This window comes from Venturia canescens, chromosome 4 (genome assembly GCF_019457755.1).
Source record: "Venturia canescens isolate UGA chromosome 4, ASM1945775v1, whole genome shotgun sequence".
Taxonomy (NCBI): Eukaryota; Metazoa; Arthropoda; class Insecta; order Hymenoptera; family Ichneumonidae; genus Venturia; species Venturia canescens.
In genome coordinates, this window is record NC_057424.1 from 15,601,239 (window position 1) to 15,624,820 (window position 23,582).

Here is a 23,582-nt window from a genome sequence, read left to right on the forward strand (position 1 = left end):
CGAGCCATTTTTTTCTACAACACTCCTCTAAAACTACAAACTTTTATTATGCATTCTTGGAACTCATAAAACCATAAACTTTTTTCCCCGAAAAAAAATGTTCAAAGTATGATTACGAGAGAATATACTCAGGAGTTTGAACATGAAGCGAAAACTAGACGAAATCAATAACAAAAAAAAATATAAAATGCCTTCGGTGTGTAACTGCATTCGTACGAAATGGAAAAAACAAAAAATTCGAAACCGAATATTGCTAAAATTTTCTCACAGTTCAAGAGTTAAGTTCATGACATCGATACTGAACGAGCACGTTATTGGTGACTGCGAAAACATTAAGATCAAACTACCAACAGCAATGAGGGGTAAATTATACCACCACTTCGCAGGTCAAGAGGTTGCCGATGAAATCACTTATCGGTTCACTGAACTCATACCAATGAGCAGGCATACAAATGCACAGTTTTATCGATATTTACGCTGAAAAATTTTCCGGTTTGTACATTTGATCTCGGCCACGCAATTATCACTTCGTTCTACATCTATAGAAAGCCAAGTCGTCGTAGATTTTGTACTTCCGCAGTGATATATTAGGAACGGAAGTTCAAACCGACCGGAAACCAGGAACATCGTTTAATTGGTGTTCATTACACGGGTGTCCAGACTAAATAACCTCGCTCAAAATAGCCTGGTAAATTAACCAACGAAGAAAATAACCATGAACAAAAAACCGATGACGCTGAACTTTCCAACGTTGGAGTCCAACGAAATAATCTTAAAAAACTCTCAAATAATTCGAGTAAATCTCCGATTTTGTTCCCTGCTGAATTTCCAATTCGTCATTTTTTAAGCCACATCAATAATTCGTGAAATAATAAAATAAAGAATTATAAATATTTTTTTCGTTCATTTCGTTGAACTCCAACGTTGCAAACTTCAGCCTCGTAAAAACCGATGAACAATAATCGTCATTTAAAATGAACTTTAAGTCTGTAATTACTGGAATATGGGAAATAATTAAAATATTTATTTGAAATATTGATTGCGTAACGCTATGCGGGATTTTCATTACTGGATTCGAAATGCTTGATTATAAATGTATTGTTTATTGTTTTTAACACTTTTTTTAACATCTCGAGATATCTCGAGAACACCCACGCTGCAATTTTTTTTTTCCTTCGCATTAGTAGGTTCGTGTGTGTGTTTTTGTTGGTTTAGGTTTTTGTATGTTTGTGTTTTTGTTTGTTTAAGTTAGTGTGTGTGTTCAAGTTGAATAATGAAAGTTCCAAGTCGATTTTACTCGATTTAAAATCATCCCTTCTGTCAAAAATTACACGATTTATACACGAGGATTTCGAAAAATATGGAAATTTGAAAACAACGCATCCGTAGCTATCGTTGTACGATCAGGGATCTCAAAATTCGACAAAATGTCGAAATAGTAAGCGTGGAAAATGGAAAAATGAAAGAAAATCCTGCACTCATTACATTCGAACATAATCCTAAGCTCGTGCGAAGTTTTTTCTCAGAAATTTGGCAACCACTCGTGCTGATAAGATGCTCAATCGAAAGAGCATCGATCAATTAGCTTGCAATTCTTTTTCAACCACCAGAAGAATTTTAAGTTCTGTAATTTACCAAAGTGCTATCGAATTTTCAGCCCCACAAACACGAACAGTTTCATTGGGGAAAATATAACTCGACGAGTGCTGAAAAACAGCACGAATTTACTCGTCCCGAGACTCCATCGAGTCTCTTGATTATTCGATATCCCAAGTTCCTCGATAATTGGATTCAATCGGGTCCTCGAGAATTTTCAGTGATTCGGTTGTTAAAACTTACACTTAGAAGAAAAATTGTTAATCTAACAAAATTTGATGACATTGAAAGATTCTTTTCTCTTGATTCGATATTTTGTTGTTCCAACAAATTCATTTGACAGTTCGATAAGTGACAAGCGCAAAGAAGTTGTCTGAACACTAATTTTTCATATTAAAAATATGGTAAAATTTTCATCTGCATCTTAATTGACATCGTACGATATCAGCTGACGTGAGCAGACCGATAAACGTCACTGCCCATCTATCTTCGTGTTTCCTTGAAAATGCATTCACACTTTATAACAAATTGGTGTGAATTGAATTTTAAAACCCAACAACCAATCGGTTTTGATAGGAAAAAACGACAAAACAAAATTTTTCGATCGCTGCAACCCCTACAAAACTCGTTCGACTGTTTAAGGATGACCCTCGTTGTTTCATCAAGTTTCGCCATCTTTTGCTCTCCCAATTTCCCGTCCATGCTATTTCCATCGAAAACCTTTTGTAGCCGAGTCCGGACGTTGGAATTGGAAAAAAATGCATCAACGTGACACGAAACAAGCGCCTCTGTTTGCTCAGATCACCAGAAACTGTGGCCCTCTAACTCGTTGCACCCTAGCTCAAATGTTGAAGAGGTGCTTTCTTCAAGTAACGAAATGAACGAATGCAAAATTCACTCCCACAGCGATAAATCATGCTACAGAGAGTGAGATTTTATCGGCAAAACATCATGGTAAAACGTTGAAAAATTGATGTCGAAAGTTCCAATCGCTTTTCAAAGACTTTCAATATTTACACATAATCAGCACTTTCGATATGATGAACGGAATATCCCTGACTACTTTAAGCGGCTTATACCTCCGTGTAGTTGAATAATTGAGAGATTTTGTAATCCGTATCACAAAGCTGGATCCGGAGCTCTGAAGCTTGGCATATTGTGCCTTTTTAATTTTCGATAACTCGGTAAATATATTTTTTTACAGTATATACTAAAAGATCGGAGAAAAAACGTTCCTTTTTCTGCTGGTCTCGTCCAATATCCATGTCGATTGCTGATTCTCCAATTCGAACGGAACGTACCAGCAATTTTATTTCCATTCATTCGTGCAAAAGCCCTGAAACCTCTAAACTCATTTCCCTCACTCACTCTTCCAACGGACTGTAGAGTCCACTCACGAAAACCCGGAATTTTTTTCCGCATGTCCTTTTACGTAAAAAGATATCGATATTTTATCTCAACTGATGCTGGGCGTATCTCTGAATGGTAAAATTCAATGGCGATGACTTCTTGTTTGTTAATTTTCACATTTTTCTTCCTCGGTTCGCGATAATCGTTTATCATGTAATTCGTATGCAATACATTTTTTTAAACGTACTCCAATTTACATATTAGCAAAAATAGTAGGAACTATGAAATCTGAAAAATCTTCATTTCGCATTTAGTTTCCTTTTTTTCGATAATATTATTTCAAAACATTATTGACCCTACGTTTTTGTGTTACAGGTGCTATTTTCACGGAGGATCAAAAAGACAGTCCCTCCGAAATGGCATTCAAGTATGCCGTTTACAGGATCAACAAGGATAAAAATTTACTGCCAAACACCACTTTGGTATACGACATTCAATATGTGCCAAAGGATGATTCATTTAGAACGTCTAAAAAGGGTGAGTTTACAAAAAGGATGGAAAGAGAGTGAATGAAGGAAACGACAACAAGTTTGCCTTCGATAATTTTCCTTTTTTTCATATCTAAGCAGAGCTAGTCAGTGTCGTCTAATTTTAATCGTTTGAAAACCGTGTCAAAATATGTGGCATACGCCGGTGGATTGATACGTATTCGAAGGAGTTTTTCAACTTTAAGATGCGATGAAAGCTATAAAAGTCTAACAGTACTTGAAGAATGTTTGAAAAGAGTCGACGAGGGGAATGTTTGTCAGCCTTACGGTAAAAGAAAAACGAGAGATTTATTTTCTCACTATTCACCTAAGCCATCTGAACGCTCGTGGCAATAAATGTATAGAATATCCATGGAATAGGACGAGAAGTCGGCAGTGAAGTTGGCAAGGCCACCCTAGGAAACAATAAAAAGAAAAAGCCCTCCCAGGGCGGATGAAAAAGTTCGACGTTTCTTCCACGTCAAAACAGAGTATGTGTCAAATCTTTTCGCCCCCGGTTCACATGCACATAAAATATGTAAGCAGATATGGGCCACGTGCTAAAAGGGACTTTATTAAGGGGGAGTAAAAGTCGTCACTCACTTTATGTCTGAGCTGTGTGTCTGCATCAAAATCCTCATATGAAAGAAAAAATACTTGAAATCTGTCATATAAAAAAGTATGGAAGGTTCTTCGGGGTTGACAGTTTGGTCCCATTTGCATCTCTTCGAGATACAAATTCTTGGAGTCTATCGAATCGAAGGCTCTGAAGCATCAAGTTGAGTTGAAATGTACGCTGATAAAAAATATTTAATTTTCAACGATGCAAGAATTCGGAGAAAATTCATACGCCAGGAATAAATTCGCGCAAAGATCGAAGCAGATATGATTGATCGTATGGGAGGAAAAAGTATTTTTGCATTGGGATTTCAAGTGAATTGTTCTCCCAAGCAAAACCGACGGCTCGATATTTTTATCTGGTGAATTCGATCTGTGTATATTCTCTTCTCGTTTGACCAGTAATTTTATAGCAACTGATATGATTGTAGAATGCCGCGCGCAATTGGAGATTCCCAATTCGTACGTCCTTGGCCCCCATTCGTCATCGTTCGTTTCATCATCGATTTCCATCTCCTCGAGAGACGTCGAGGTGTCTTCATATCCGTTTTCCCCGTGTTCCTACCACGAAAATGCAAATTGCCGGGAATTTTCTCTCATCGCCTGGCAACGTGAACGTATATTTGAATATTTCATTCTGAAAAGCCCCTTCTTTCTTTCTCTCATATTCTTCTCTAGAATGGGGCAGAGAGAGCATCAAAGGATGACGAAGGGGAGATGGGAAAAGGACACTCATCTATGTTCACCACTTTCGTTCCGTCATCCAATTTTGCATAGACTTTTTCTCCTTTCTCGTGCTGCTTGAGCTTTTTCCAACGCACTATTTCTTGCTTGCGTCGCGTCGGCTGCTTGATCGGCATCATCACTTTCACCAACTGGCCTCAATTTATCTTGAGTTCCATCATTTCCACGCATTATATCTTCGTCGTTGAAATATTCCGTGGAAATATTCCTGCTGGGATTGCACTGTGAATGGCTTTAAATTGATGTCCATTAATAAAAGTTCTGTTGAATATGCTTGCCGAGTCGGAAGTTCGCTGAAGAGATGAGTCCCGATGCTTGGAGGTCGTCAATAGTCCTTAAGGATTTAACGCGGTGGAAGTGCTTCGATTTTTCTCAGACCAGAACACGAGAAATTCGTGATTAAGAATAGTTTATGAACTCCCCTTTCAATGTTGCATTACGAAGTAATCTTCGTTTCAAAGCATCGATAAATTTGTTAAAAAATTGCTCGACCCGGCCAACAACGTCTTAACGAGATTCCTGTTTAATTGCAGCTCAATCAAGGCAGTTTTTTCAAAGCAGTACATTTGCCCACTGGGAAGTTATAACTGAAAAAAAAACGAGTGCTTCGCTCGATTAAACTCGACACTGCCTTCGCCTACAGATGGACTTAATAAGGACCTTCCCAACGTTTCTCGAGTGCGATGAAACGTGTTAGCCCAGTAATGCTTATTCTGTCTGAACGTTAGGACGTTCGCATCGCCTCTTTTTTCCACTTGCTTTGTTCTCGTGCAAGCAGCAGACTACTGTACGAGGTTGTGATAGTCAAAAGTTTTCTCGAGGGTCGACAATCTCTCGTGAATAATTCAAGAAGCGTCGATCAAAACGGCGAACAGTGTAACGCCTCTTGCCACTGTTATACATTGACCTTAAGGTAGTAGAAGGAAGAGCATGAACTCAGGAGAGGGAGAGAGAGAGAGACGAGCCAGTAGACTGAAGGGAGCCTACAATCGAGGAAAAAAAACTGGAAACTATAAGCTCTCTGAGACATGGACGAGCGCTGCTGCGCGACCTCGCGAACAAACGTGACGAGAATAGTTAGTCCGAGTCAAAAATGCGAGTTGCCGTAAACATTCGAAAACCCCGGACTCTCTGTCTCGCATTTTTCCAGACAGACGTCTAAGAAGCGTTTGTGAGACTAGATTTGATACAGTTATCGAAAAATAAAGCTGTCTTATCTTCGTCCATGAAAAAGTTGCGTATAAGCCATGAGAAGTAAGAGTCACGTGTCTCAAATCCGCAGATGAAACGCTGCGGATTTGCCGATAGTGATTGTCTCCCCGCACACGATCACCTCGCTCCTTGCTAACCGTATCAATTTCCTGGCCATTTTTTTCTCCCGCCACAAAACTCCGCCATTGCGGCTACGTTGTTTCTTTATTTTCATTCCCATTGTGATCTCTGGATTCATTGATTCTTTTTCTGAACAGAATTAGTCGAACGAGTGTCACGAATTAGGGGATCGTAGAATGAGAAAATTCATCGTTATGTGCATTCGTAAATCAAACAACTAATTAAAAAGCTCAATTTGCTTGCAGGCTGAGAAACGTTCGGTACTTTTTTCCAATGAATCGAAAGTTTTTCACAAGCATCATCAAGCTTTTTGTAAACGAGATTTTTCAAATTTACATGCTCAACATTCTAACAACATTCGGTACCCGCTTTGCTCGTGTTGATAGCCATTGACTTTTATTTCAGCTTGCAAACAATTATCAAGATCGGTGCAAGGAATATTCGGACCATCGGATCCGCTTCTCGGGGCGCACATTCAAAGTATTTGCGAAGCTCTGGACGTGCCACACCTCGAGGCGAGGGTTGACTTTGAGCCAACGTTCAAAGAATTCAGCATCAATCTTTATCCTGCACAGGACCATCTCAACCGAGCTTTCAAAGATCTCATGTCATTTTTGAATTGGACGCGGGTGGCGATAATCTACGAAGAGAATTTCGGTGAGTTTATGCGATTATTCTTCGTAAGCGTTTCTTTTTTATATCTGAGCAAGTAAAAATGACAGTTGTGCTAGTAAAAAAGCGTATACGTGCGAGGGAATAAATGTTTATGAAAAAAACAAACCTCCAACATCAATAATTTGGCGTGGACGTTTGTATTTCGTGTCTGTATGTACAAAGACTCGGAGAAAAACGTTGCTGGATACGAAACAGTACATTCATCATTTCGGACAAGTTAAACTTCTTCCATTTCGCGCTCACGAGAGGGAGCCACGAGATCTATTTATTTATTTGTTGCTTCATCATTTCTCAATTTCATCTGTCTCGCGTCTGTCGCACTTTCCTCGAGGCTTTAGCCTCATTTATCCCTACGGATCCCCCGTTTCCGTTATGCTTTTTATCCCCGATCCAGGCAAATCCGTTCATTTCCACAAGTTTACTCAACTTTTTTGCTTGCTTCCCCGGAGTATAACAAGAAAATAAAGGAAAGTTTCCCCAGAGCCGAGTCAACGTGCTGGATTGGTGATCGAAAAAGTAATGCTACGTTGATACGCGACTAATTCCGCCTGGGAATGTATCAAATAAAAGAGACGACAAATTTTAAGCCGATCAAAGGATCGCACTTTAGTCGCGAACACCAGCGCAGCTCCAAGTGGCTAGTTCAGCATCGCGAGTTTATTCAAATCCAAAGCTAATACTTTCGGATCTACGATATCAATCAATTTTCTCTCTACTTTAACACACACTCGGATGGCGTCCAATTTATCCGGAGTTGTCAAAGCCCCTTGGACCTTTTCAATTAAACTTTTCACAACGTATAAACTCGTAACCCCTCGAACAGCCAGTTTTTTTAGTGAACAACCATCAATGCTGCTCTGGAAACCCAAACTACTCATTCCCCTCCATTTATTTTATTTTCCCCATGAACTCTAGCGGCCCCCTTCAATTTATTTTCATCCTTAATAATGCACAGCGTTTCGTTGCTCATGTCTCAGTCTCATTGTCTCGTGTCCGGCGAGTTAAATTTGTCATCCAACTGAGCATCTTTCTCATTTTATTGGCGTCGTTTACTTTGGCTTTTTTTACGAGAACGGATCGCAGCGTGTCTGGCCAAGTGTGTTCTATTCGACGCATCATAAACTCAGCTCCGCAGGTTCCTTTGTCCTCCGATTGCCGAATGTATAGAGCGCTAAATATACATATACAAAGTAGAGGAGCTTGTACCGCTCGGCGAACAGCGGAACTAAGTACGGCGGTGTACGAACTAGTGGAACCTCAAAGCCCCGGTAATTGGACGACTGCAACTACACTGGGTTCAATTGCCATAAAAAACGTCGACGTTGTTATTTTTCAATTTCCACGTATTTGGTGTGCGGTGCGATCGCGAAAGCGCGCAGCCGCGAGCGCGCTATCTTCCGTTGTCACTTCACCATTCTTCGTTCTTCTCTGTTCATCCGTTATCAGGGTCAGGCAGATGGGACTGAGGTATAGTCGAGTATACATCAATACGAAAAACTCTGCAGCTGTAAATTTATATTTTTGTGATTTCGCATTCGAGACTTCCGTCATACTGGAGTATTTTTACCAGTAAACCTCACACAACGAAAAAAAAACATCAAACAATCCAACCTACAAAAGAAATTAAATGACGATATTCAATAAAGCTTCACCGACCGAGTTATTTGTAATTGTGCTCGACGAAATAAAGGTATTTCCATATTTTTCTCCAACGCTGTTCAGGGTGCACTTGATTCTCTGAAATGACATTTTCGGAGTAGAAATTAAACTTTGTAATATTTTTGTAAAACTGACTTTTCGGGATTCAAAAATTAGATTCTTTCCACAAAAATGTATACGATGAGAAAAAAAAATTGTTGATTCAATAGCAATTGATTTTATTGAAAGAGTTTTCTTCATTTAATTGCAATGTTTTCGGAGAGAATGAATCTACAGTTTGACCTAAAACTATTTTATTCGTTTAATCATGCTGAAACTTGTGATGATCGTATATTTCATTGGCACCCCGTAATGCCACATTTCGTTGTTCCAATGACATTTTTTCTTACAAGGAATATTATTATTACAAATAGACATTATTGCACAGGGCAGAAAATGAATAAATTTGCCACTCAAATTTCTGTCGTATCTATTTTAGTTTCGAAGATATATAAGTGAAAAACGAGGAAACCATCGACTTTTAGGAATTCATTTCCCCCCTATACGAGTGGGCAGCTAATTTTTGTGAGAGTTTATACTTGATGTAAACTACAAAATGTCATTTTTTCGACCCAGCTTATTGTAGGGGTGCAGTAAAGTGACCTTTCTTGTCAGTGTATTTCGATCTGTAATGAAAAGTCCTTTATCTACGAACCACCCATCGTATCAGGAACCAATAACTTTTATAATTTTGATGAATTCAGCAACCAATCGGATGAATTTATTTCGATAAATCGTACTTATGGAAACAAGCAATGACAGGACTCAATGAAAGCAGTTAGACACTTACGGATCATTTTGTTTGGAGGGTTCATTTGAACTCACTTGGTCTTCGTTCGAGCTTCGATAAAATCAGATTCAGTCAGTCTCAGGGCTCCTTTTAAATTTTCAGGTAGTTTGCTCCGGTTGAATATCCTCTGAAGCGACTACACCGCATGAAAGTATCATTGGGAATCGTTCCTGACTTCCTTTGCACACTCCTCCACAAAGATCCTGCTTCGCTTCGAGCTGTGAATATACGACATTGATTAATTAGCAGCTTGTCTATACCAAAAGAAAATTTGCAGAGGCCACTCGAATCGTGGATAGAGTGCTTATCAACAAATTTTAGAACTTGAAAGAGATTGAGTGAATCGAGCCACGATACGCCCTGGACAAAGCCTGGCTGAGCTATATCGCACGGGCAAAGGAGCAAAGTAGTATTTACTGCCACGAGGCTGATGACAAAGACGAAAGGTGGGACCGTGCGATGTGGAAGATGCTGGGTAAACGAGTTCACGTTCGCTACCAGCAACGTCGTACAGCGTGGACGAAGAATTGGATGAGGATGAGGAACTGTAACGTCCATGCTCGCGTCGCTATAGAGCTACGGATAAACGTAAATGCGTTCATCCATATACGAAGTGTCCCGGAAGTGACACCGCAGAATCGGAGGATTAATGGACCCCGGTATCACTCCGAGAGAAATCTTCGTTCGTTTTTTCGCGATTGATTTTTTCAAGGGCGTGCTCGTCGGCTGTAAAAACGGTGTCGAGTGGAGATGGCGTGAGTTCAGATCGTCCAATAGAAAATCTCGAATCTCCCTTTTTCGTTAGTCACTTTCACTCCCTCTAGAAACTCTCCGCTGATAATGCGTAAATTCCGAGGATGCAGCAATGAAAGCGAAGCCGAGAAAGGGATTTTCTTGTTTCTTTGCGACCCCACCGAGCGCGACTCTGCGGCCCCCGGTATATTAACTTTAAGCACAAAAGACACGAAATACAGGGAGTAACTGTTATAGTCATAGTTAGGAGAGAAGCCGGCAGGAAAATGGCGAAGGAAGTGCCGAACGTTGCAGGAGGTAAGAACGAAGGAAGATTGAACGGAAACGGAAGTGACAAGTTCCAACTCCGCTTACTCGAAGCCCCGCTAAAACTCCTATCCACACTCACACTTTCTCCATTTCTTTGTGTCACAAATCCTGTCTCCTTCCCCATTTTTGCCTGCCCCCTTCGCACGCGCGGATCCTTCGCCGTGGTACGTTGTAAAACTCGTTGCAAAGATCCACAAGCACACCGCTAAATGCTCCAGTCACATCTACGTGTCACATACTCCTGGTGATTACTTTATCCCTCGCCATAATATGAAACTATCCTGGAGCATGTCCCGCCGCGGAGAGCTTCGTGCCGTTCCAGGGTGCTTGTAAAATATCGTAAAAAAAGTTTTCGTCCCACCGAAATCACTATTTCTGCTCATAAACATTTGATTATTCTAGAAACGTCAGCGAGTGTCTGACAAGAAGATGGAGCACGTTGAACAGCGTTTTGATGCTGATAGGGAGCAGAATAACTTGAAACGTAATTCAATTGACTACGGAGCGTAAGAAACTTGTGCAAGAGAATCGTAAAAATAAACGTTCAAGTAGAGTTTTTGATCAATTCGCTATAGAAATGGAAAAATATAGTTAGCTGAAAAGGGGATTATTGGGATTGTTCCAATTTAAGGCGGTCCGTCCGATCGCTATCCCAATGCGATCGGTCGAAGCGATAAATTAATTAGTTACAGGGCACTGTACCGCAATAACCGGCCGATTGTATTTCCGGGCGGTAAGTAACGAACGAGGGAACATTAGAGGTGAAGAGGAGGTGCCCGCGCGCCGAGTGCGGTCGCAAGTTAGTGGACTCACGAAATGGGTAGGGGCTCGCGAGTTTGGCCAATTTGTCCTCGAATTTACGATCGAAGATACGAATCGCCAATCGCTCGTGTTTTACTTCTACGTCTATGTCCTTCTCCCTTTCTCCTCCCTCGCCATTGGCCCCTTTTTATATATGTTGGTTCCGCGCGCTGTCTGTACCCACCGGCGAGTTCACTCTCGCGTTCCCACCGAGAAAAGCACCCTCACAAAACCCCTCGCCCTCCATCGATTGAATTAATGCTTGAAATCTTTCTATCGGAAACTATTTTTCTCCCTTTCGCCAGTGTTTAACGCGTGTGCACGCTTCGAGCTTTTCCACCGTTGAATATACGTCGATACGGATTTTCGAGGGATTCATTCGCCCGGTTGACAACACTTAAATTTCCTCCTAACGATTCAGAAACATTGAAAACACAATGAATTGCGAGGAATATGTTTAACCAGAGTCATCCAACAGTCCCAATTGCTTAATTTATCGTTAATTATTCGTCCATCGTACGGTCATTAAAATGCTTTGTTTCTTTTTTTTATGGAGGGTGGATCACGAAATAAAAATAATCAGAATTTGGTAAAATTTGGTCATAACATTCTTTGGCGTCGAGTATACAAATACAATTTTTTTCAAATTTTTTTACCTCATGGTTATCGAATAATTATGAGCGTTAAATCCAAGTTCTTATGCACGAGATGTACAACTGTATATATGTTGACTCTATGCTTATACACGTGAACTTTAGTGTTCAATTACTCGAGAGCTATGTCGTAGAAAAGTCTAAAAAATTTCTATTGTCTTATATATTTATAAAGAATACATTTACCAAATTTTATGAAATTCTTAATATTTTTAACGTGGCTTAGCATGGCAACATTGTATCGTCGCGATCCACCCTCCTTAAGATTTCATGTTTATTGAAGCTAAATGATCTACGATGCTGTGATAAAACTTGTGAGGATTCGCTTCTCATTCATATTTTGCTCCTGTTTTTTGAATGAAAAAATCTGATGAAATTACGATGAATTTTGAATATGCGATGCAGGACTCTTCAAGCTTCAAGACCTCGTGAAAACTCCACCATCTTCGAAGACGGAGATGTACATTCGTCAGGCTGGACCTGGATCTTACAGGCAGGTGTTGCGGGAAGTCAGGCACAAAGAGATTTACAAATTGATCATCGACACGGACCCCGCACATATGCAACAATTCTTCAGAGCTGTAAGTGTAAACAATTATTTCAGTCAAAAGTCTTTTGTTTTTCGAGCGCAATGAAAGAACAAAGTGATTCTGGACAGGATATACGATCGCGAGCGCTCGTAACTTTCTCTGTGTTGGCGAACCTTTAACGCCTTTAATAGGCGTTATAACCCTAAATCAACGTCGCACAATATGATAAAAATATGCATACGAAATATGCATCATGATTTGCAACGTGTTTTTACCGACAAATAAATTGCTCGCTATTGCCATAATTCTCTTCTCTCTTGATCGGTCTCGTAAAAATCTTTGCAAAATTGGCCATAACTTTGTCTCGGGTCAGAGAGGCAAAGAGAAAAATCCACGTGAAATAACGTCCAGTGTGGGTGTCTTCATTCTCCTCTATTTTATTCCCCTCCCATTCTCCTTTTCATCCCTTTTCTCCGGCGCTCTTTCCTTTTGTGACTCGCATCTCTCTTTCCTATTTTCAAACTGCGCTCGCGATCAAGAAAAGAGGCTGCGGCCGCGTCAGACTCTCGTTCCTTGGAAATTAAAAACTTTATATCCTCGTTTCGGTCTCGGTGGGCTCGAACTCTCAGCGCATGCAACAATCTTCCCAACTGATTCTCCCGGTTCTTTCTTCCGCCCCTTTTTTTCGCTCTTCCTCTGACAGGGACTTAGGAGCGAAAGATTCTCGTAACGTCAAGAGCACTGTGCTTTTCGGTACAGCAAAGTAGTCGACGATTTCTATTTCTCATTCCCATGGAGCTCTTATCACAGGCGCAAAGAAAAAATAACAGCAATTACAATTTCAAATTAATCTGCAAATTCGCTCCGAATCAATGTCAGCTTTTCGTATTTTCTTCTCGTCGTTAAATCATCGAGAAAATACTTCTACGTTTACTGTGAAACGTATTCGTATCCCTTCCGAGTTTGGTCTCGTACAAAAATACTTTTAGGAGTGGTAATTGAATACTTTTATAAAATATTTAAACTCCAGAAGAATTTCAAAAATCGTCAAAAAAATCGGAATCATTTTAATCTACAAATGAAACAAAAAAGGTTTGGGTTCAAAGAACCAGGAGCTTTTCGACTCTTGTTTTCTTTTCTCTATTCCTTCTTCTTTCCGTCTGCAGCAAAGCGTATCTTTCGATATATTTACGTGAGACATTCGTTTGCTTAGTCAAACAGTCGGGATCAAAAACGATGAAGAGCAAAATTGCGAAATAAAACATGCGCTTCTCGTGACAGGAGTTAAAAATTTATTCGGAAAAAAAATGTTGACATAGACAATATTTATTTAAATCAAGAGGTCTGGATGAGTTATTAGCATAAAAGCCAGAAGGGTCGCCAAGGGAAAAGTATGGACGATAGATAGAGTGTATTATTTGCTTGGCGTTTTTCACTTTATCACAACGAACAAGAGAAAAATGGTATTTTACTATGGCGATTGGCCGTCAAGATGGAACCGAGTCTGACACGATCAACTTCACTCATATACATATATAAATATACATGTAAATTGAAGAGAGAGAGAGAGAGAGAGAGAGAGAAAATATGGAGAGAGAGAAGCAAAAGATGGAGTTAAGAAGAGAATAACTTGAGACGAAATTTAATCGAATTCCAATTATTAATCGTCTCAGTGCGGCCCCGTCGGCGCAGCTGCTCTGTAAACTCTGTTATAATATCCAGATAGCTATAAAGTACAATAACCTTTCATGAAATATGAATATCCTCGGAAAGGAATTGTATAAAAGCGCCCGACAACGAATCCCCCAAGGGATATTAAATGTACACAGAACCCGATCTCCTCAGTGGTAACAAAAATACACTTTATTGGCCACGAGAAGTAGAAGAATTTTTTTCTTTCTTTTTCTCATAAATGTTACTCACTACTAGAAACACATTATCGCGTCAAGTCCAACCTCAAATTATTTCAAATTAACGGAATAAGAGAATCGAAATGTTCTAATCGATGCAATAATTTTTTTTTAATTAATTAAGGGGGGGTCGTAGCAAACTTTTCGGTATAGTTTCAAGGATATTTTAAGACTACAAAAACATTTTTTTTATTTTGAGAAATACTCAACTGTACATGGTTTATGCGCTGAGTTTGACTGTCGAAGATTCTTAACTGCCTACAATGTGGAGATCGTAATTATTGTCTGCAACGAAGGTTCCTAATTTTTGTCCATTTTCATGTATTTTCCTTCCATATGAACCTATAAAAACCCGAAAAAATTGTGAAATTCTATATTTTTCGGGAGTTTGAAAAAAAAACGTTTCTAAAAAAAAATAATATCACTACAACCTGCTGTGAATATAGAATTTTGCAGTTTTTCAAATTTTTATAGGTTCGTAGGGAAGGAAGAAATATGAAAATGGAAAAAAAATTTGGAATTTTTGTTACAGACAATAATTACGATCTCCGCATTGTACACGCAGCTGAGAAACTTCGACAATCAGCAGATTCGGCGTATAAACCAATGTACAAAGAACTATTCCTCACATTAAAACAATGTTTTAGTACTCTTGAAATATCCTTGAAACTATACCGAAAAGTTCGCTATGGTGGGTTATTTCCCTCTATCTTAAAAACATTCCCGAAAACAATCGATTTTTCATCTTTTTAAAGCAGGATCCCCCCTTAAACCACATTGGTAATGACTTATGTATATGCAAGATTTTTGACACAAAAGAAGAAACAATAAGAACACATCGACACAATGAAAATTGTCCGATGTTTCAGACAAATTCGTGCAAGTTTGTATATCGATTGATAATAGATGCTGAAAGTTCCACGTTCGTAAGTTTTCGTACAGCTGAAGAACTGTATACAAACTTAAGAGGGTGAAACTCTAATAGGAGTTTCACTCGAAAGAGGATAAAAAAAATAAGGAGGGAAAGAGGCAGAGAGAGAAAGAGAGAGGCCAAGGAAAGATTTGGGATTATCGTATATACGAAGTAGCAGCAAAGAACGTGATCCACGCAGCAGCATTTCGTTTTCCTTACTGCGTTACGTGCTCTCGTATGGACGATATTGCAAGTGGTAACGTTAGAGAGCTAGATCTCATTCGCAACTGGACGCTTATTCACCGCGAACCGAAACGAATAGCCCCGCATCCGTAACCGAAGTATAGCCGAAGAGTGTACGAGGAGACGGGATCGAGAGAAAGAAAGAGGAAGAGAAATAGAGCGCAAGCAAGAGAATTTATTGGCTTTGGAAAGAAAATACAAAGTCACCACCAATCTCAAGAAAATGCGGTTTCTGTTGAATCACGAAGCGATCTATGTGTTGCAACACGTCCAACTACCGCGATTTTCCACGAGCCAACGAACCTCTACGTACTACGAAAAAATATACATAGCCATAAATAAACGCGCATATGAATAAGATCGGAATGTCCGGTACTTGCGCTGCGTCTGGACCGAAGTTAGAGAGAAATCGGCGAATTCTCTCATTCACAATGCTTGCTGCATAACCCACATTGTGTATCTCGTGCACTTATACTCGATCAAATCACCAATCTTTCCACAGTTTGCTGCCCATGATTCACGTCAAAAGTTATGAAAAAACGAAACAGCTCACCGAGGAGGCAGTTTGGGCTGTGCGCATGAGTCGTTTTCATGATAAAATCGAACGTTTTTCAGTTCCAAAATTATCGCAATCTGTCCTTCTGTGTTGAATTCACTTGAACTGTCAAATTTATCAAACGTCACAGCTTCAGGGGGAATATCAGTGTGACAGGTTGAAAAATGAGGTGTTTTTTGAGAACTGTTTTTGAAAATACGGCTCGATCAAATTATTTGAAATTTTGGGTATCCATTATTGAAGAATGAAGTATACAGGGCATTTTTTATTTATTTTTAGTGCATTTTATGAAGCAGGGGAGCGATACAAAATTGACTCAAAAAAGACTCCTCGACAGTTGCGGCAGCATAAGTGCCACAGCAAGCATCTGAAACAAAAAATCCAAAAAGATTACTAAATTATAATAGCATAGCTATCGCTGCATTGTAGAAAATTTGAAAATTTTTTATTAGAAAAGAAATGATGGCCATTTTAAAAAAATCGAATTTTACACAAAAATTTTGCAGTAAATTGTTTATAAAAAAAAGTAAACAATTTTTTGAAAAACTCTACGATGCGACGATAGCGATAAGTTTTCTGAAAAGAATCCTTTTTGAATGAAGTCGACTGGACAAAATTTGACAGATTCATGCTGTCAACCAAGTCAAAAAACATGGTTTCGAGAAAAACGTGTTTCAAGTTTTGAGAGGATAAAATTGAATGATGTAACTTGAATATTAATATAAAACAAGTTCTTACCGATTAGTCTGCTATCCCTGGAGAAGCTCTTTTGCCCCCAACCTTTTTTCACACTGATATTCCCCCTTAATTTACCATGAAAATTAAACGTTTTTTTAATCAACCCACAATCCATTTCCTCTGTTTCAGATTCTACAACTGCAGATGAATGATTACCGTTATCATTACATGTTCACGACTTTCGTAAGTAAATCATAAACTGTATACAATCTCCAACGACTAAATCCTAAGTAGCTTGAAACTATAGTTAATCCTCTTTGACGACAACTAAAAGTCTACGTCATAAAGCTTTCTGAATATTTGACAGACTCAAATCCTTCAAACACAACGATTCACAACGTTCGAATGAACAATTTACTTTGAGCTGATTCTTCTTTTGAAACAATGACCCACGAAAGGATCCAACTTCGGGGAGATTGGAAAATATTTTTAATACGCATTAAATCAAAGCTGGTCCGGCCAAAATAAGCCTCTAAAGCAGTAAGCCTGATTTCTCAAATGCATTTACGATTCTAAAAGCATTAAGGCGGTGAGCCATTGACCTCTGATATTATGGCTATGGACTACCGAACTTTCTGAAAGTACACAAGTCCGCTTTTTCATCGTCCAAGTGCTTTCCAGTCTCAAATATCCCGAAACAACATTTTAAAGTGACAAGAAATACATAAATGTGTAATTTCTGAACGGAAGTCGCAACCTGGAAAATAAAATCACGAGCATCATTAGAAGAATTTCAATAAGCACTTTCCCAGTTTGAAATGCATCATTCAAATATATGTACTAGGATATTCCACTCGATAATCAAGAAAAGAAATTGTAGCAAACAGAGTGGAATCTTTGATAACATTTCGAATCTCTCCCACCAACTCTCGCCATTCCCTTCTCACTTAGTGTCGATGGTCGATTAGTCGATTTGAGGAACTGTCTTGGCACGATAACAAGCTCCCATTCGTTCCCATCATTGATTCCCATGCTCTTCAAGTTCGATACCAAATGACTAATCAGAAGGAGGAAGATCAGAGGAACAAACGCTATCATACACTTGCCAGGATCCCTTCGATCGTGAACTTCGGTTCACGGTATCGAGGATCCGTACTAAGGGATATGTAGGTTCATGGGAAGGAACTCCCGTTCGTACTACAAAGGAGACTGCATCCCTAGTTTTCTCCAACTTGTGTGGATATGGAGCATGGAGAATATAGAATAGAAGTGCGGAGCTGTTGAAGTTGGGTCGACCGGAAGCTCGGGTACCATTGCGATCCTCACCGGCGAGTACGTTCCTCGTCTACGCTCGAGAAACGTTGCTTCGTAGCGGAAGGGAGCTTTATCCGTTGGCCGAAAACTTGCCAGGGTGGCGGAGAGGGGAGAGCGAGCAGGGGTCTGTAGCACAGCGAACTCATTCGGAAATTCTCGTTGTCGTTCCGCCACTGACCACGAGAGGTCGTCGCCCGGATTGTGGGCTAACGAAAACCGTGTTATTTTAACAATCCCTTGTCCCAGGGTGTATCGAGTGGTATAATTATAGTTTGGAGTCGGTCGTAACTTAAAAGAAAATACTTTTGTAGCGTGAGACACGCGAATCGTGGAAATTTATTCACTCGATGGCTTTCACTGTCTGTAGATTTGCTCGGCTCGAGGCTTCTCTTCAGAAGCATTTATCCTGAAGATCGAAGCGTGATAGGGATTTCCTTGAGATTGAATTCCAGAGGAATTTCAAACCGTTAGCGCGTCTTGGTTGTTTAGACACTTCAGCTTATTCACGATTCGTTTATTCGTTCGGTTTTCAGGACATCGAGACTTTTGACCTCGAAGACTTCAAGTACAACAGCGTCAACATGACGGCCTTCCGTTTAGTGGATCTGGAGCAGCCAAAAGTTTCGGAAATTCTTCGGCAAATGGAACGTTTTCAGCCAATCGGCCACGCAATACTCAACAGAACGGGAGTGATCCAGGTCAGTGTAACAACTCCGAGTGCACTAATTCGTTGTTGCTAATTCTACGCCAAGCTTTGCCAGTCGAATGAACAACGCAATTTTTAACAGCCTGAAAGGTCTTGATTCCTCTGGCAGCTCGTGAGAAGGGTTCAAAGGGCCGCTGTACAGGAAACCTTGACCAACGTGCCAGCCTACAACTCCCACTGAACTTTGACCCATGTTACTTGATTTAGCCCGAGGTCGACAGACCCCCCGATCACCCACGCTTACTCGAAAAATCCTCGAGCCCTGCGCACAGATTTCGTTAAATAAATAACCGGCTTATTATAGAAAAATATTGACTTTGATTTTCTCTGAGTTTTCTCCAATGCAGACAGAAATATAAACTCTGCTTCCGCTAATAGTTTTATCACTTCAACGGACAGATCTGACGTATGTTCCAGGCAGAACCGGCTCTGGTGTACGACAGCGTTCAGGTTTTCGCCCACGGCCTTGCGGCCCTTGATCGCAGTCATGTTCTGCGGCCTGCCAATCTTTCCTGTGAAAAAGAAGAGCCATGGGACGATGGATTGTCTCTGTACAATTACATCAATTCTGTAAGTCTTTTTTCTCATGATTTCTGTGCTTTGTGTGATGATTAGAAATCCTCTGTAGTCGTGGCTCAGGAAAATCGGCAGGTTCACAGTTTCGGCATTGATCACAGTTGAACAATTAGATAAATGTGAAAAGGTGGCATGAAAGCAATCCGATTTTACACGCTCATGGAGAAACGTTTACAGTCACTCGAGATCCTGTTAAAAGGATTTAGAACCCTTCCGGTGGAACTCAGGATTTTTATTCTGAAATATCCTCGGGCGGTTTTTTTATTTCTCTTTCTCTCATAGAAGGCGGATGTGACGCATCGATTTCTCGAAGTGTATTTGACGAGAAGTCGTTGCCCAGGAGTGACTTTCTGAGCTCGTGTCCCGTAGCAAACTTTATTTTCCTCGCGGGGGTTAACGTCGGGAAATTAGCTCTAGGACGAATTAAGGGACGACCCTTGGATGTGATCAACGGTTCCCGTAACTCTTACTTTGCAAATGAGTCTCGTCCAAGAACGCTCGAAAAATAAATTGCTACAATTTTCCACGAGTAGTAAAACTTTTCTTGAAACTTTATCGCCACGGTTACGACCCTAAGTTCGAGCGTATATAAGAGCACATTTTTAGGATTTCAAAATTAACGTGAGTTGATGAGAATAACTCTGCGATAAGCCACCATTGACTAAAGTTTCGTGTCCAGAAAAATCGATAATAAGAACAGACACTTTCAGTCTTTCGGCCAATGTTTTACGACAATCATATGCTAATGAAGCGCCCCCTTTTCTCGTCGAATATTAAAAACCGAAAATGTCCCAATTACAAGCCCGGTCTAGCCGCGGCGCTCCGATTAAAAAAGCACGGAAACACGCTCGACCGAACGTACCATATTTCAATGCTTCCTGTTCAAATTTTTTTCTCTCTTCCCATCGCGATCTATATACCATGCAATATTTCACAAGTGTATGAACGAGCCCGGGTAGGATTTGCGACTGAAAGTGCACTCGAGTTTGTGTGTAGTGTACGCACTCGAGAATACTGAACGGAAGTACAGGCAGCCTGTGTAAGAGCGATACAGAACGAAACGCGAGAGTACCGATGGAATGCAGATTCGAGTCTTTGTATATATCAGCATAAAAACACAGTATCTCTATAGTTACACATCTTCGAGTTGGGTCGGAGATTACTTCAAGCAGGAGTTAATCACCGGCAGAGTCTCCATTGTCTTTTCTTAGATAAAAACTCTGCAGAAGCTCGGAAAGTCGTGCACAACATCTTCAAAGCTCCACGAGTTTGAAAAATCTTGCAAGATTCTTCGGCCCTGGGACCGAAAATTCATGTCGGAATTCCCGAGTCCGTTTCACGAGAAAAACTGGTGGGAAAGCTCCGAATTACCATTTCAAATGAGCTCTTGCCTCGATAATAACTGAATGTTCAATTAGCTTTTGGGGAAAAAAAATTCGACAATAACGAGCACCATTTATCCTCTCACTATTTTTTATTCAAGATCGTGTCAATATTATCGAATAATATCAATTTTTTAATGACTCTGTGTGTCGAGCTTTTTTAAATCGTTTTGGAACGAGAGCTTCGAATATTGTATGGGAAAAGAGAAAGTGACAGAAGGGCGAACGCTCGCGAGAGCCGTATAGCGAACTACACGATGCTCGCATTCTGTAACTGAGCGTTTGCAAATGGATTTATGTTCGTGGCCCCGTGTATAATTCACTCTCCGGCATTGGCGTGTTCATGAGGCCTCGGCAACGGGAGGAAGGGGCGTTGAGAACGACGTCCCTACGAAACCACTCAGTTTTATCTCTCACTCTCTTCACCCTCTGCTCACAACCATTTCGGAGGTAATTAACGTGTGAAACTGTCACATATGAATCCACCGTAAAATCGTCTCGTGGCCGCATCATCCATAGACCACGCTCGCTGCATTAACGTGCTCTCAGCGACTGAGCAACACATTTTCTTCCGTTTTGTTGACAAACCGTTTACAAATGGTGAGCTTCGCTTAGTACTGACCGCTGGGTGTGTACAAATTCATCCAAACGGTGCGTCCGATGCTCTCGGAAACATGGGCGTTGACATTTCAACCTGCGAACACCAAACTCAAGGAGCTCGACATCGTTTTCTAAAGTTTAACGAATTTTTTTTTTTTTTTTTTCTAAAACGAAATTTACGAAGCTGGACATTGTTCTTTAAAGTTTTAATTAACATATTTTTCCATCAAGGACAAGAAACTCAAGAGACTTGAGGTTGTTCTCGAGTTTTACGTGTCCTGCTCATTTTTTTTTCCAAAGTATGAAGAATCTCTGGCTTAATTAACTATTTTCGAAGAAATTTTATTCCTCAAAAGTGTAGTTAAATTGACACGCATACATCCGGAAGCAACGTGTCGATGTCGAGAACCGAAAGTTCTCGAAATGAAATACGCAACTGGCATTCGGCCTATTTCAAACTCGGAGTCTTCTCCAAGCCACACACATTCGTAGAACAATTTATCGAGTAGAGAAAGCTCAACCGATCAGTCTCCTCGGGGGACGCCGCGTTACCAAATTTTCAAATGCCTCGAGGAACGATAAAGCTCGATTGAGGTTAAACCTTCGCATACAACCCTGGCAAATACAAAACCAATTGCTAATGCTACGACTCAAAGGATTCTAGTCTGTGTACACTGAAACGTATTCTAATGTATGTATACGGAGATGAGAATAGTGGAAAGCACCTTGAGAAACGTCGAGGTCTGTAACAGTGACGATTTCGACAGTATGAAAGTGATTGTAATCGATGTTTTCATAAAAATGGACTACTGTGATTAAAAAATGAGAATAAAATGAAGCGTCGTGTCAGAGATTTTGATTGATTGCACGAAAATTGGATCAGAAGAAAAATCAATCGATGTTTGAAATATTGGGAATGCATCGAATATAAATCACCGGAAGGTTGAGTACATTCAATAGATTTTTTTTTTTTCCTTTGAACGGTTTTTCAGGCCGATCTGCACGGGCTAACGGGTCACATAGAGTTCAACGAGGGCAAGAGGAACAACTTCAAGTTGGATTTATTGAAGCTGAAGAAAGAAGAGTTAGTGAAGGTCGGTGAATGGAAACCCGGAAGTGGTGTTAACGTAACTGACGTCAGTGCTTTTTACGAGACGACAGCGGCGAACATCACTCTTGTCGTGATGACCAGAGAGGTTAGTAAAACTTTTTATAACAGATAAAAAAAGATTTAAAAAAAAAAACCATTTTTTACACATCAACGGTCGCAAACATTGCTTCGAACGTCACAGGAAAAACCATACGTGATGGTGAGGGAGGACAAGAACCTTACAGGAAATGCAAGGTTCGAGGGCTTCTGCATAGATCTATTGAAGTGGATTGCTGCTCAAGTTGGATTTCAATATGCGATTCGTTTGGTGCCTGATCATATGTACGGAGTTTATGACCCTGAAACCAAAGAATGGAATGGGATTGTACGTGAGCTCATGGAAAAGGTAATTCAACATACACTCTCAGTATTTTGACCAGATTTATTCGAACGACGCGACTGTTTTTCGCAGTCAAAGGCGTTTGTCCTCCAAGGAATTGACAATCTTCGTTAAATATATTTTATCGTAACAGAGTCCACATCATAAAGTTCGAAAGGTTTTGAACTCGTACGAGGAGCTTCGAAAGCTCCCTGTTCATTCGTATCCAGACGAGAAATAATTCACCCGTGTTCCCCTGGGTATTAATAACTTTATTTGAATTTCAAAATTTAATGAAAATCGTTTCACCACGCCTGCCGCCGAACGAGTAGCGAAGGGCCATCGATTCTGTTGAAATACGACAGAAAGAAAATGATGCTTCCTGGTGCACGTTCTGTTAGGTTTCATTACATCAAAGCGCTTCGAGTATCAACTTCTACAGATTTTCGTAATCCACCGATTAAGAAATGTCCACAAACCACTTTTTCGAAGTCCCTCACAGCTTCGTGATAATCATTGCTCCCTGATGGTCCGACTTCTTGGCTTTATAGTTGCCTTGAAACTTGGCAAATTTCGCTGAATCCTGAAATTCGCAAATAGCAATTAAGCTCTGCATTGATAAATTCAAAAATTAATATCTCCAAGATGAAAATCTTTGCTGTTGATAAGCGTTGCTAACTATCGTTGAAGTACTAACTGACTTGTACTCCATGCTCTGCGAACAAGAATAAACGGCGTATCCAGCACTACGACTTCGGAACTGCACTGTACAATCACGATGCAGCTCCATATCGTGATCTTTGGGCACACATACACATAACTATAGTTAAGAAGTTGGTTGCAACTCTAGCATTTCTCA

General features: G+C 40.2%; 1 protein-coding gene across 9 annotated transcripts in view; it reads left to right on the plus strand.

Moving 5' to 3' along the window:
• The window catches only part of LOC122408915 (glutamate receptor ionotropic, kainate 2), a 128,423-nt gene that overhangs the window by 74,181 nt on the left and 30,660 nt on the right, over window positions 1–23,582 (plus strand). For all 9 annotated transcript variants that reach the window (XM_043416020.1, XM_043416025.1, XM_043416022.1 and 6 more), the window contains 8 exons: window positions 3,322–3,483; window positions 6,573–6,824; window positions 12,252–12,427; window positions 16,866–16,919; window positions 18,524–18,688; window positions 19,114–19,266; window positions 22,247–22,450; window positions 22,547–22,750. In XM_043416020.1, the coding sequence (XP_043271955.1) occupies window positions 3,322–3,483; window positions 6,573–6,824; window positions 12,252–12,427; window positions 16,866–16,919; window positions 18,524–18,688; window positions 19,114–19,266; window positions 22,247–22,450; window positions 22,547–22,750 (1,370 nt within the window). The remainder of the gene's footprint in view (window positions 1–3,321; window positions 3,484–6,572; window positions 6,825–12,251; window positions 12,428–16,865; window positions 16,920–18,523; window positions 18,689–19,113; window positions 19,267–22,246; window positions 22,451–22,546; window positions 22,751–23,582) is intronic.